Source organism: Temnothorax longispinosus, unplaced genomic scaffold, assembly GCF_030848805.1.
Source record: "Temnothorax longispinosus isolate EJ_2023e unplaced genomic scaffold, Tlon_JGU_v1 HiC_scaffold_31, whole genome shotgun sequence".
Lineage (NCBI taxonomy): Eukaryota > Metazoa > Arthropoda > Insecta > Hymenoptera > Formicidae > Temnothorax > Temnothorax longispinosus.
In genome coordinates, this window is record NW_027270132.1 from 70,930 (window position 1) to 86,203 (window position 15,274).

General features: G+C 33.1%; 1 protein-coding gene across 1 annotated transcript; it reads right to left on the reverse strand.

The window, feature by feature from the left end:
• Positions 1–5,312: 5,312 nt before the first annotated feature.
• On the reverse strand, positions 5,313–9,982 carry LOC139824277 (uncharacterized). The gene is made up of 5 exons (XM_071796790.1): positions 7,176–9,982; positions 6,839–7,002; positions 6,664–6,768; positions 5,779–6,589; positions 5,313–5,432 (listed from the first exon to the last, which is right to left on the reverse strand). Exons 2-5 carry the CDS (start codon positions 6,992–6,994, stop codon positions 5,365–5,367), a joined length of 1,140 nt encoding a protein of 379 aa, XP_071652891.1. The 5' UTR covers positions 6,995–7,002; positions 7,176–9,982; the 3' UTR covers positions 5,313–5,364.
• Positions 9,983–15,274: the final 5,292 nt, after the last annotated feature.

Sequence of the window (15,274 nt, forward strand, 5' to 3'; positions counted from 1 at the left end):
TAGTCAGTCGCTGTCTTTCGATCCGGAACGACGTGTCACCGGTCGGTTCCGTTCACATCATGACTGCGGCTCGCTCTGGACTGCGACTTTTTTAAGATTTGACAATGTTAGTAAAACGGCAAGAACTTTGTGGGTGGCTAATGCAATTTGCGAACAATATAGGTAGATATTTCCTTGATTGTTTCTCGTGCGACATTCGTTCCTGTAACAACATGCTTGTAACGACTTCGTTTTGCATATTTTTAGAAATCTCTTGATAAGGACACAAAACCAGTGTCGAAACGTCGAGTTAACGTAAGAATAAATGTCAGTTTGGTCAAAAATACAACCTGTGTCTATCTATTTCGTTTATAATATTAACTACACTCTCAATGAAGAATCTATTAAACTCATCCGCTACTTTTTTATCCGTATAACTTATTCTATCAAATTTAACGCTTTTAAACTCCGCTCTCGTTTTCTTTGTGCCTATTAATTCTTTCAACGATTTCCACATCTCCCTCGATTTGTTCCTGTTATCATCTATATTTTTCTCATAATAATCTCTCTTCTTCTCCCTAATTTTAGCTACTGCTTTATTTCTATATTTTTTAAACTCTTTCCAATTCTTTTCCATATTTGACTGCGCTGCTTTTTTATGTGCTCTGTCTCTTACCCTTAGTATTTCTCTCACTTTTTCATCTATCCATTTTTTAAAATAAGTCGGTTTATTTCGACTCAACTGGCCAATTGTTCGACTTTGACTGTCTTACTGTTCGGACGTTGTTGCCTCGATATGGCTGGTGACGTTTTTAATCTCATGTATCACCGTTTGTCTTGGAACGCATAAGAATTCTTTGCGTTTATCTTGATGTAGTCAGGACACCACATCAACGATGCAATTAATTTTGTTATGCGGATAGGTGTAACTCGAACAAAGGCACTCGATAAGGACCGGAATTCGGTCGAAACGTCGTGCAATTCCTGTATCAATTGGCCAGTTGAGTCGAAATAAACCGACTTATTTTGAATTATTTGCTGGCGACTAAAATTGTTTTGTTTATCCATTTTTTAGTTTTCCATCTAACAGGCATAACTTTTTTATCTTCGGCGCTATTTCGTTTATTGCTGCTATTATACCGTTTATTGTACTATTCGCTAATAAATTTACATATTATTACATTCCATATTGTCTTTCAGTTTGTCATCTAATAAGCTTTTAAATTGCTCCTCATTAAAGTTACTATAATCCCTTTTATAATATGTAATAATTTCTTCATTTTCTTTATGGTTTATTGTACTAATATTGACTTTTATTATATTATGGTCTGTAATTTTTGGTAGTTGTAGCACATTGACCTCACTAAAGAAATTTGCAATACCAAATCTATAATAGTCCTCGAATTCCCTTCACACCTCGTCGGTTTTTGTACATATTGCTTCAACCCCACACATCCCATTTCTCTACTAAGCTTTTCCGTATAATGATTCTTTTTACTCATATCAATGTTCATATCGTCTAATATGATTACATGTCCTTTATCAACTAATCTTTCACACTGATTAACAATTAATTCAATAAATTTACCATTACTTGTGTGCTTGGTGAGTGGTATGCATTACCAATTACAATATCTTCACCTTCCCCCATGTTAACCTGTATTACACTCAACCACATAATCTGCTTGTTCTCCCTCTCATCATCCTCTATATTTTCTATTATTCTATACCTTAATGACTTTTTTATGTAAGTTAAAACTCCACCCGTTCGCCGACTTCTATTGGTATTTGTTCTAACTACATTGTAATTCTCAATACTACCACATCACCAACTTCTTCGTGTACATGTGTTTCCGTAAGACATAAAATTTTTGGTCTGATTTCATTTGCCAACTTTTCAATTTCGTCTTTATATGTACTAGAAAACCCTGTGCATATTAAGTAACAACACAGGTAGCAAGCACTCGTCATTTTGACGTCAATTGACGTCAAAAGTCTGTCATTTTGACGTCTTTTGACGTCAATTGACGTCAAAATGACGGAGTGCTTGCTACCTGGGAATATATCTGTTTTTTTTTCAAACCTCTTTGTTTATCTCTATCTATTTTTCTCCTACTTTTTTCTAATTGCTAACCATCATAATATATTAGTTATTTGTGTAACAAGTGAGGTAATTAAGATGAAAATTCCCGGGTGCGGAGTTTACGCACGAGCCGGTAACCGCACCCGGGAATTTTCATCTTTACACACGGCTTACACTCCTTATTTTATGTTGCAAGTGCCTGGAAAGTGGTCTATCACGCACGCGTAGCGTGCGTAATGGGGCACTTTCCATGCACGTGTTGCATAAAATATCTTTCTGCATTTTATTTACTATGTTTTTATACGATTCACATTCTCTATCCGTTATTTCATGATTAATATCCATTCCTGTCATTTTAAACTCTTTAACCATCGAGATGCAGTTGGCACATTTTTTGTCTTGTAATCGGCATTCTTTTTCATTATGATTTCCCGCACATTTCCTACATATTACATTATTTCTACATTCTTGGGCACGGTGGCTATATCCCCAACTTTTATAACATCTTAATACGCTTACATAGTCAAAGACTCTACATTTCTTCCATCCTATATTTACATTTTGTAGTTCTACTACTATTTTATGTGTTTTTGGATCTACTTTTAATATCATATATAGTTCCTTCTTTCCCCTTCCTTTGTATCTATTTTATTACTTTAACCCGTTGTGGTCACATGGAGTCTAGTGGACCCCAGGTTTTTTTTTCTCCTCTCTCTCTCTCTCTCTCTCTCTCTCTCTCTCTCTTAAAAGTATACTATTTTAAGAGTAAAACGCAGGAAGTTTTTTTGCTCTATCTCAAAAAATTTTGATGAATATTTTTGTGAAAAAAGTCAAATTTCTCGAAAAAAAATTTTTTTCTCACGTTTTTTCAACATAAAAAAATTTAAAAAATTATTGGATTATAAAGAGGAAGTCATAAATTAAATTCCAGTTCAAGGTTTGAGTCAATACATCAAAAAGAACGCAAATGGCAACTGTTGTGGGGTCCATTGGACCCCATGTGACCACTACGTTATTTTTAGGAGGTGTGACCACAACGGGTTAATCTCCATGTTTTCATTATCTCTATTTAACTCATTCTGTTTTACTATTTTTTTAACGAAGTCCGTTTCTATCCCATTTAAATCTTCTTCTATGTCGATTATTTTAATTTTAGGTAGCTTTTTATTAACAGTTTTAATTTTATATTGATCATCTATTTATTTTTCTAGTTTCGCAGTTAATTTGTCTTTATCGCTCCTCTTTTCACATTCCACAATGATAGCTCCCCCTTGGCTACTTCGCACACGATCTATTCCAATGCCCAAGCTCATTATGTCTACACTATCTTTAATCTGACCTAGCGTCGCTTCATTTGATTGTGATTTCTTTGGTTGAACTACAACTCTTTCTACGTTTAGTTTTCTAGTAATTTGCGCATATGTTTCTAAGTTATTTTTTCCATTACTACTTGTACTTTATTTGCTATTCTTAGATTTTGTCTCTTGTTGCACGTGACCTTTTAAATATTGTTTGTTCGACCATTTCTTTCATTCTATTTAGAGTCCCTATATATAGAGTCTGGCCACGTTCGTGTTCCTTCCTATTGGTCGAAACAATTTTTGTAAAAGCATGGCGGAACCAATAGATGTTGTCAGAGAGAAGCATAATAATTTGAAAAGGAGTGAAATAAAAATTTCGAATAATTAGTAAATTTCTTTTTAATTTTAAATTAAAATGAAGTAAACATTATGTATAAATTTTAAAATATAATTTAACGAATTAATGTATGCATAGCCATTGTTTTGCTACTATATATTTTTTTAGTTAATCGACCTTTCATGCATGAAATTTTTATTCTATATGCAATAAATCGTTTCTTAATTTTAAAACTTAATTCATGACAGTTGTTAAGACTTGTACAAGAAATATTTTTCATTTTTCCAATAAAAAAACTAATTAAATTACATTTAACATTATTTAAATGAGGTAAATATTGCTGAATAATAACTTCCATATCAATAAAATATTTAAAAACATCTGCGGTAACAAAAAATAATGTATTATTTCGGAAACATTTTAAATGCACAAATTTTGCATACAAAATCATATTTCTATTATATTTTGTTAAACCAGCAGAATTTAAACAAGTTGCGCATATTGCACTTTTACCTCGAGCAATACTGTTAACAATATAGCCAGCTAAATTATATAATACATTTAATTCTATATTATTAAAATTTATATGTTTGGAACTAACATCAATAGAAATATTGGGAAATTGTCCTAAATTTCTTTTTTTTTTGTTTATTCAAGAAGTCACATAGAAATTCTCTATCATCTAGATCATAATTTGAATATTTAGATGGTTTTATATGTCGAGATATGCAAAGTTCTTTTAAGTCTTGCTTGAATTGTAAGGCATTGGGTATTTGATGTTTTGCTCTTATTCCTGAAAATAAATTCTCGACACAGTCCTGCGTAAATCGACCTGTTAGTACAAATACGTAGCCTCTTTCATTTATCAAATATTTTGTTAGCTCAATAATAGATTTTGTAGTAATCATGATACCACATTGGACGGGTTTGAATTTGTGATTTTCACCTATTTCAATATTTCTGAATAGTTCTATAATAGACTCTAGAAATTCAACACTTTGATTATATTTTTGTTCACTTTTTTCATTGCCTAATGTTTTACCTAATGCTACTTTTTGAGATCGTGATGTAACAAGTGTAAACCATTTGGAAACAACTTCTATAAATGATGCTGTTGTTTCATATTCTATTTTACCATTTTCTTCAGCAAGAAATTTGAGTGCACTACTGGTATCCGTGCTCATAACATTTTTCGCTTTATTTACCTTCATTTTATTATATTTTCCGGAAATAATATCACTACGGTGAAGTTTTGGAGTTAATTTGAGGACTGAATTTTCTTGCAATTCAACTAATTCACTTAAATGCTTGAATTGTACGATACAAGAGGATAATTTATGAGTATGCACGAATGTCTGTGGTAGTTGTATTATTTTATTATTTTCCAGACTTGATCTTAAATTTTTTAAAAGATGTGGCGCATTAGCAAAAAAAAACAATTTTCGTGTATTATCAATAGGATGACATATTGAATTTTGAATGGAAGAAAATTTTCCATTTGAAATTCCAAATGCTTTCCACATAGACTGATTTACGGGTCCCATATCGGATGTTATACTATGTACATATAAACCAATGGATTCCGCTTTTCTAATTACTGTTTCTATAATAGCTTTTAAATTGGTACCGTTAAATCCATTGGGCGTATAGTAGTAGGCAACAACTTATTTCCATCGCGAAAAAATACCAGCAAGCATTATGACTAAAGCATGTGACGCTTTTTGAAATTGTCCTGTGAAAGAAAAAAAATTTTTCTTCTATTGTAAATACAAAACTTAAAATTTTGCAATTTCTGCAAAAAAGAACCACAATATAAAATCTGTTCTTTTTTGTTGAAGTAATGCAAATGCCTCGTTGCCAGTCGCAAGTACTAATTAAAAATATTATTACTAGTTGTACTTAGCAGTTGCCTTTATGAAAAAAAAATTGTTAACTTTTAACTTTTTTAAACAACTGCAACTACCAAGTGCAAGTGGAAATTACATTTTTAAACTAATAGTTATATTATCTTATATTTGTGTCTTGTAACGGGGCATTTGTGACATGTTATAAGAATGGTTCTTAGGAAAGAGGTATACCTGAACTGTCAGGCATACTACTATTGCCAATATATGAAAGGGTGGAAGGATCAAATTGTTCTCCAGGTACTATGCTCATTTCGTCAATAGCAATTACAGCATCCTTTTCTCGCTCATCTTTAAACAATGATATTTGTTTTTTTAAAATATCAAAAACGTCCTCTAATATTCCTGGTTCGAAATCAATGCCTTCTTTTTTTCTTCGTAAAGTACGTTCTGATGGTAAAGGTATATGGTGCTTTACTAATTCATTATATCCATTGCTGCCACACAAAAACCTTAATTTTAATGCTTTCAGAATTGTGTTGTTCGACCACTTAAAGCCGCGTGAATTTTGACCAAGAATAATTTGAATTTGATCATCGTTAAATCGTTTTCTCAAATTTAATTTTAGTTTTGACTTTAAATTGTCTAGTTCAATTTTTTTCTTTTCATCTATCAGTCTTCTTATATGTTTTTTTAATATCTTTCTTGATCTTTCAGTTTTATGAATAATTATGTTTGCTTGCTGTAGTTTTTGTGTTGCTTCTTGCGTTCTTAATTCTGCTTGTTGAAGTTTTAGTTTCAAATTCTCATAATCATTTTGATTATATATTGGAGGTGACTCTAATACATCTTCTACAACAGATAATTGTTCTGCTTCTGTGAAACATTCTTTAGCTTCAGAAAAGTTTGATATTTGCATAGAAAGATCTGAGCTGGTTCTGTTATCATCAAATTGATCTTCATTGTTTAAAACTATCTTCAAAGCTGACTTTGATGATGATTTTTTATTTTGATTTTTAACATTTCTTGTATCAGTCTGCAAGTACAAATTTATTATTGATTTATACAATTAAAAATTAAATTTAATGATAATGTAAGCGCTAAAAAAAATTAACTTACATCACAAGCAAGTATATTATTAAAAATTGTTGGAACTGCGTTTTGCTTTAATTTACGCTTTCCATCACTGCGAGGCTTCTCCCACATATCATCAGAAAAGTGTATCTAAATAATATATACATAAATAAAAAAGAATTGTTTCTTAATTTCATAACAAAGATATTTGATATCTTACCTCGCATATAAACAATTTCTTAGATGAGTTATTCAAATCATATTTCTCAATATTAGCAATCCATAATGCTCTTCTACTGGGATCTGCGGGAAGCGAGTAAAGGAAAAAGCCTTTCTGAGAATAATTCTTGCATTGTGAAATACAACAAGACGGCATTTTAAAATCTGAAAATTCATATTTTATTTGAAAAAAATGTTTTTTCGGGTAAGGTTAAAAATATGTGAGGTTAAAAAAACAATTTTTATATTAAATTCAAATAACAAATAATTTAATAATAATAATTACTTTAATAATAAATAATTCAATAGTTTTTTATAATAAATATTTTTACACATACATACGTCTCTATTTTATTAACTTTATCTCGACTTTATATTCGTATCAGCTCAATCAGCTGTGTTTATATGTATATATATACTGCCGCCATGTTTTTACAAAACTAGCGGAGTGGCCAGACTCTATATATAGGGATTCTAATTCTATTAATCTGCTCCTTTATTTCTTTATTTTGACTTTTTATTTCTACCGCAATAATATTTCGAATCTCACTAACTATTTATTCAGCCTTACATTCTATTACCTTCTGTATTATTATTCCTTTTATAACATTATTCTCCCTATTAACGCAATCAAGTTTACCTAAGATTTCATTCAATTTATCATCCAGATTAAATTCATATTCCTCACCTAACTCTCTTCTCATTCCCTTATTACCTTTTTTACTATTTACTGGTTTCACATCTATTTTTGTACTACTGTTAATAAACTCAGTTTTTCTTTCCCTTCCCTGCCGAAAATGTTCGATTAAAACCGATTAAAAAGAAAGTAATCCGAATCGATCGGGATTTCTGCACCGAAAATACGGTATTAAAACCGATTGAAAATAGTCAAATCGAATTTAGTACGCTTCAGGCGGATTTGATATACATCCATTTAAATCCGAAATTATACGATTTCATAAGCTATATAATTAAATCGGTTTTAATGCGATGTGAATCTGTCGGAGGATGACAAAAGTAATCCGTTGCAATCCGAAATTCTATTTTACGAACATTTAAATCGGTTTTAATGCGCTGTGAATCTGTCGGAGGATAACAATAAAAGTAATCCGTTGCTATTCGAAATTTCACGATTTTGCGGATTACATCGCGATAGACAATTAAATCTGTTTTAATGCAATTGAATTAGCTAGAATTTACCATAGTCAATCCATAGGCAAAAATAATGTCTTTTAATAAAAAATGTTATCATTTCGCAGATAAAAAGTAAATCGATTTTATGTAGTGTGAGTAGGATTTGCTGTTATCATGAGTCACAATAAAGCTATTTAAAATCAAATCTTTATTTTTTTCTCAACTGCATAATATTTACAAAAGAAATACAATTTAAGCGTTAACCTTCAAATGGTTATTGTTTATTTAGGTATTAACTTCTAATATGAGTGTATTGTTTGCAGTTTTTAATCAATTTTCAAATTTTTAAGCAATACAAACAATTAAAATTGAAAATAAAATCTTCAAAATAAACAAATAAGTACATTAACTTCGCCAGCAATTTTAACCAAATTGAGAATAAGATGGAATTTTAATCGACGTAACTGGCAATCTCAAGATATACGCGTTTAAGATTTGAAATTTATTATGAACTAATAAATTTTTCAAATTGATTAAAATTCCATCTTATTCTCAATTTTTTCAAAATAAACATAAAATTTTTGCTATCAAAACATTAATATATTTAAAAGAACAAACTTTTCTGACTATTATGATGAATACAATTCGTGTGAGTAATCGTAAAAACGAGAATCTTGATTATCCTCAACAACATTTACGTCTTTCGAGAGTAATATATATAAATTAAAACAATGTATGAATGGTCCAAACGGAATTGACCAACAAATGTCGAAAAAGTCCTTGGAGATATTGCACTTTCTAACGGATAATGTAGATTACTGTGATGATTCTGCCATGTCTGACTACTGCAGATTTCAATATAAACATTTATCAAAATTCGATACATCTGATGACAACAATGTCATTCTTATTGGCAAATGCTATAGCGTAAAATGCGATGATAAAATGTATAAAGCATATAAAAAATGCATCGTTAGAGGCGTTGTATTTCACAGCCAGAAGTATCGCAAAGCGAAAAGAACGAACGATACAATGATTCAGTTACATTCAGGCGAATATGGTCAAATAATGCACATTATTCTATTAAATAATAAATGCCACATGCAAATATCAAAAATTACGATTAGTTCCAATAAACCGTTTAAAGTGTCGTACATGGATAGGATAGAATCAGAAGATTATGTACATAGCTCAATAGTTCCCATAAGCGATGTCAAAAGCAAGCTTATTCACGTAGATGTTGGATATTGTAGATATTTAGCAAACCTCCGAATACATTTGAAATTCAATATAATAAATAAAACTTTGTAATAAATACAATTTTGTTTCTTTATTTATATATACACACAGTCAAATATAATTATAACAAAAATTTGATTTAATTGCATTATATCCGATTTCCTTTTCATCTAAAAAATCGGAGAATTTCAAATTCAAACGAATTACTGTTGCTTTATCACTATATAAATTTGATTCTTATTGCATTCAAATCAATTTAGTTTTTATTCCCGAAATTGGTAAATTTTGGATTAAACCGGATTACAAAATCAACTCAATTATTAAAAGTGGATATTATTATAACGGATTGAAATTGCATACGCGCAATCGCTGAATTTCGAATTAAAACGGATTAATGTTGTCTTTCCTAGCAAATCGGATTCAGATGGATTACAACCGATTTTATTGAATCGGTGTTTTTGTAATTGAAACGGACTCATCTCTTGAAAAGAAATATACAAAATTAGGCGGATTATTTTGGATTATATATCCATCCGATTATTAGTGTTCATTTTGGATTGACAACAATATGGATTAGAATGTAATGATTTCGGATTGGAAATAATCTGCAAAAGCGATATCAAAACCCATTCTGATTAGTTTGGAATTAAAATCGATTACTTTTTAATCCGGGCGCGGATTGAACCGATTAAAACCGATTAAAACGGATTATGTTTTAATCGGTTTTAATCGAACATTTTCGGCAGGGTTATCTCTCCTTCACATTTAACCAGCTTCTTACTACTATTAGAAGAAAGAGGGAGAGGAAGAGGGAGAGAGAGGGAGAGGGAGAGAGAGGGAGAGGGAGAGGGAGAGAGAGAGAGAGAGAGAGAGAGAGAGAGAGAGAGAGAGAGAGAGAGAGAGAGAGAGAGGGAGAGAGAGAGAGGGAGAGAGGGGGGAGAGGGAGAGAGAGAGAGAGAGAGAGAGAGAGAGAGAGAGAGAGAGAGAGAGAGAGAGAGAGAGAGAAAGAGAGAGAAAGAGAGAGCTTTTAGCTATCATACAATACACACAATACAGTTCACTTAAATACATTTTTTTTCAATCTTTTTTTAAATTCGCTTACATTATTTCCTCAGGCAACTCATTATAAATCCTTATACCATCATAAAACAAATCTTTCTGTCCTGTTCGCGTTTTTTTAAATTGTACTTGTAATTGGTTTACTTGCCTCGTTTTGTACTTATGTCGCTCTCCTACCTTCTCCATCTTATTACACAACTCCCTCGGTAACAATCCATTAGCTAGTTTATACTTAAATATACATACATTATACTTAATTCTCTTTTCTACACCCATAATTTCTAGGACACTTCTCATTTCATCGCATGAGGTATATATCGAACATTTAAATACTGCCCTAATTGCCCTATTTTGACATAATTGCAACTTATCTAATTGTACTCTACTCAAACCTATAAATACTGTTGAGCAACATTCCATATGGTGCCACAATTGCCTTATACAATAATATGCTTCTTACATATTGTTACGTCCCTGGTCTTTCATCTCCTGAATATTCCCTTGAGTGTCATCGTGGAGCTTCATCGTTAAGGGGGTTGTTTATTGACAACCGCCCGGTCGTTGTTTTTGGGCTCCATGACAGATTTGGTCTGGCTGTCGCATCGTGCAGACGCTTTCGAGGCTAATGAGCATTTGCGGATATTACATATTATATTGCATTGTTCTTTTGTACTGGATTATCATATTAAAACTCAGTACCACCTTAAGAGCTTTTATTCTTTTCGGGCGCGTTCCGGGAGTGTGAGAGTGTGCGAGTGATTCGTGAGAAAACGTCCGGAGGACGTAACAATATAATGATAGGTCGACACCCACTCTCCTAATAAATTGTGTCTTAGCACTCATTTTTTTAATAACATATTGCACATGCTTCTCAAATGTCAATATCTTATCTACCATTACACCTAAATATTTGTATTCATTTACTTGCTCCAATCTTTCGTTCGCAATTCTTATATCACACTCTATATTTTCCTCGCATCTACCATTTCTTAGTAACATAAACTTGCTCTTTTCCCCGTTCAATTTCAACTTTATTTGCACGTAACCAACCATATATTTTCTCCAGTTGCTTATTAATAACATATTCAATAGCATCTATTCTTAAGTTTTCAAAGTATACAATAGTATCGTCTGCAAACATTCTAATTTTGCATCCAAGAATCATTAAGTTTACAATATCATTGATATATAATATAAACAAAAGAGGCCCAAGAACTGATCCCTGGGGTACTCCATTTTTTACCTTTCTTGCTTCAAACATTACATTCTTATATTTTACCTTTTGTACTCTATTATTCACATATAACCGTTCCTTCAAATCCAAGAAATTCCAATTTAGTAATTAATATCTTTCTATTTATTGTCTCGAAAGCTCTACGATAGTCCAAAAAAAAACTCCAATTTTATTACCTTTACTTATTGCTAATTTCCACTCAGATATTACACTTTGTAACGCAGTTTCACACGAGTAGTTATTTCTGAAGCCCGATTGGCAATCGGTAATAATATTGTGCTCCTCACAGAATTTATCTAATCGCAATTTTACTACGGTTTCTAATACCTTCTCATACATTGGCAACATATTAATCGGTCGCAAATTTTTCGCATCATTTGATCCTGTTACTTTATCGGTACAACAGTATCGGTATCGGTACAACAGTAGAACATTTCCACTCCGACGGAAAGACCCCTTTGGCTAGAGACATATTGCAAACCTCCAAAAATATTCCATTCATTGTTCCATATAGGTCTCCTACCTGTGCCTTCTATCCCCTTATTACTAATAGATTGCACAATGTTGCTAATACTTTTTACATAATATATATTAAATTTATCAGCTATATTGCATTCTTCTATGTCTTCTAATATTTCAAAATCTACATTATCGATGTTTTCTGAACCCCTTTGCTCACCTTTAATTAATTCTTTCAAAGTTTTCCACATTTTTGTAGGATCACTCCTATTATTATCTATCATATTCTCATAATATTCTTTTTTTTGCCCTGATAAGTTTAACTACTGCATTTCTTTCATTCTTGAAAAATTCCCAGTCCTGTTCTTTACCTGAACTTATTGCTCTACTGTGAGCCTCATCCCTTCTATCTGCTGCCATTCTAATTTCATCTGAATACCACATTTTTCCTTCTCATATTTTCGGAATCTTAAACTTTTTCTTAGGTGCTACAGTATTTAATACACTTACTACACTATTAACAAATCTCTCCGCCCTTATGCTTATATCTAGCCCTTGACCTTGCTCAGTTCTTTCTTCCATTAATCTAAGAAATTCATCTACATTAAATTTACTACAGTCCTTGCCTCTAAATTCTTTATATTTATTTCTCTTTTTATTTATATTAAATTCTACTTTTAGCCATGCATGGTCTGTTATTTTAGGTTTCTCATTCACTTGTACCTTTATTTCTTTATTCGAAAAAATTAAATCTATCATTGTTCGACTATCTTTTGTAACTCTCGTTGGACAATCAACGTATTGCCTCATCCCTAGGTTTTGCATTACCGTTAATAATTTCTTTGTGTAAAATGAATCTACCATTATATCTATATTAAGGCTCCTAGGTAGTCACCGCAGCCATATTGAATTTCTTGCTATCGAGGCGAGAAATTACCCTATTTTATGTTGCGGTATTTTCCGAAATAAAAAGACATTTCAATAAAAAATCACTATAGATCGTTTCAGCACACTTCTAACATTGACCGGATACTATCCTTTTCCCTCGACAATAAACAAACAGCCATAAAACGAAGCCTAAACATACGGAAAAACAAGCCGTTTTCGACTATCGAAAGGAGTAGAGAATGTTCCTTCTGCATATGTATTTCTTGCAAATCTTACCATACGGTCAATTTTACGAGTTTCACGAATACATTAAACGTTATAGCACAAGTACAGAGTCAATAATAAAGAAATTTAACGCAACGCAAAATAGGTTGTCAACATGTCACAAGACAGAATTCTCCATTGGAGAGAGTGAGAGAAGAGAGTTCTGCCGCGACGGTACGGCGCTACCGTCAACGCAGAGTTCTCGGCTCAGGGACCAGGAGCCTTAAAGTCCTCTATCACTATACAGTCATACTTTATTATTAAATCTTCAACCGTATCTTCCAAAAATCTCACGAAATCGCCATTTGACGCACTCAGCGAATGATACCTTTATACTGCTATCATACCTTTATACAAATTCTCTCTTATTTCTACCACCACGCACCAACAATTTGACACTATCTTTTTCTTATCAACTATTTTAAATTTAATATCATCTCTAACATATAACAGTACTCCTCCTGTGTTTCTATTTTCAGCATCACATTTAACTATACTATACCCCGGTACATTGACCTCACTATCCTCAATTTCTACAGTCAATCTAGTCTCGGATAACGCTAGAATCACAGGATTCACCCTCTTCATAATCTGATGTTGAATTTCATCCAGAGAGAAAGAGAGAGAGAGAGGGGGTGAGAGAGAGAGAGGGGGAAGAGAGAGGGAGGGAGGGAGGGAGGGAGGGAGGGAGGGAGAGAGGGAGGGAGAGAGAGAGAGAGAGAGAGAGGGAGAGAGAGAGGAGAGAGAGAGAGAGAGAGAGAGAGAGAGAGAGAGAGAGAGAGAGAGAGAGAGAGAGAGAGAGAGAGAGAGAGAGAGCTCACGCCGTGCGGTGTTCGTAACGTCCTCCGTCGCCAACGCGTTGCCTCAACAAGCAGCGGTTCAGGATCGTCTCGAGTCGGTTATGCCACGTCATGCCACGTAGGGCTGGATCTTCCCGATCGTTGGCCACGCAAGAAACGAAGGCGTTTGACTCATATTTCCATATATTATTAAATATATTTTTATCAGAGCGCGTATTTTTGTCGATTCTGCTCAAGTATTCAATGCACTATATTCGATGATATCTACATAGAGGTGATAACGTATGCTCACCTACCACAATTATCTCGTTATCATCAAGTATGCATTAAACTTATTAATGTAACAACGTCGCGATATGTTGTACTAAATGTTATACAATAAGAAAAGCTCGTTCTGTTTCGCGGTCAAATTCTTGCTTCCGTTGAAATGATGTCACCGTAACGCATTATCCCTAAATCCGAACGTTGCTCTTGGGCGATTATCAGCGCCTTATCGGGCGCAATATCCTAACTGGGCGATATCGTCATCCCCCGTTTCTTCTTTATGTTACAGCGTCTGCAAGACACCTGGACGTGAGATCGCAGTTTCTGGGCGAGGGTGTATTATCGGTGAGTGTTTCTCGATTTGTTTTCTCGTCTTCTCCCCCTCCTTCCGCCGCCGCCGCCACCATTTACACTTCTTTCCTTCTGTCTCAGACACCGGAGCCCCGGAGCCCGGTTTCTTTTACCACCCGAAATCCCGGGGATGATCCAACCAGATCCCCGTATAAACCACCTTTCCAGCAAGTTGGATAATGGATTTGTCCCTTCCTTCAACGCCTATCTGCCGAACAGTTTAAATATTTACCGTGTGCAGTCTATGTGACACCGTCGAGCGGGGCCTGAATTCATTGCCACTCGTTGGATATATGTATGAAGGGTGCGAGAAGTCGCGATTGAGACAGCGAGTTTAAAATATATTTTATTTTAACATCTTAATTTTCATAGAGTTTTAGATTTAGAAATAAATGAAATAAATCGAATAAATAACGTTTACTTCGCCAGTCAATAATTAGCTTATTAACAGTAAAGACTTTAATCAACCTTACTGGCTATTATTATAATCGTCATGAGTCATGACAATACGACCATTGATTTTAGTCAGATTAATCGTCAAGACGTTTTGACCATGGATTTTGATCCTTTTAAATTGATGTAATTTTGATGCTTATATATAAGCATCCTATTTAATTTAATTTATTGCGAAAAATATTACCTCAGCCAGGGTTCGAACATGGAACCTTCCTCATTCCGTGAAGGGTGTACCAATTTGATCAATAAGGCATGTGGTAATAACATGTAACTAAACAATAATTAAATA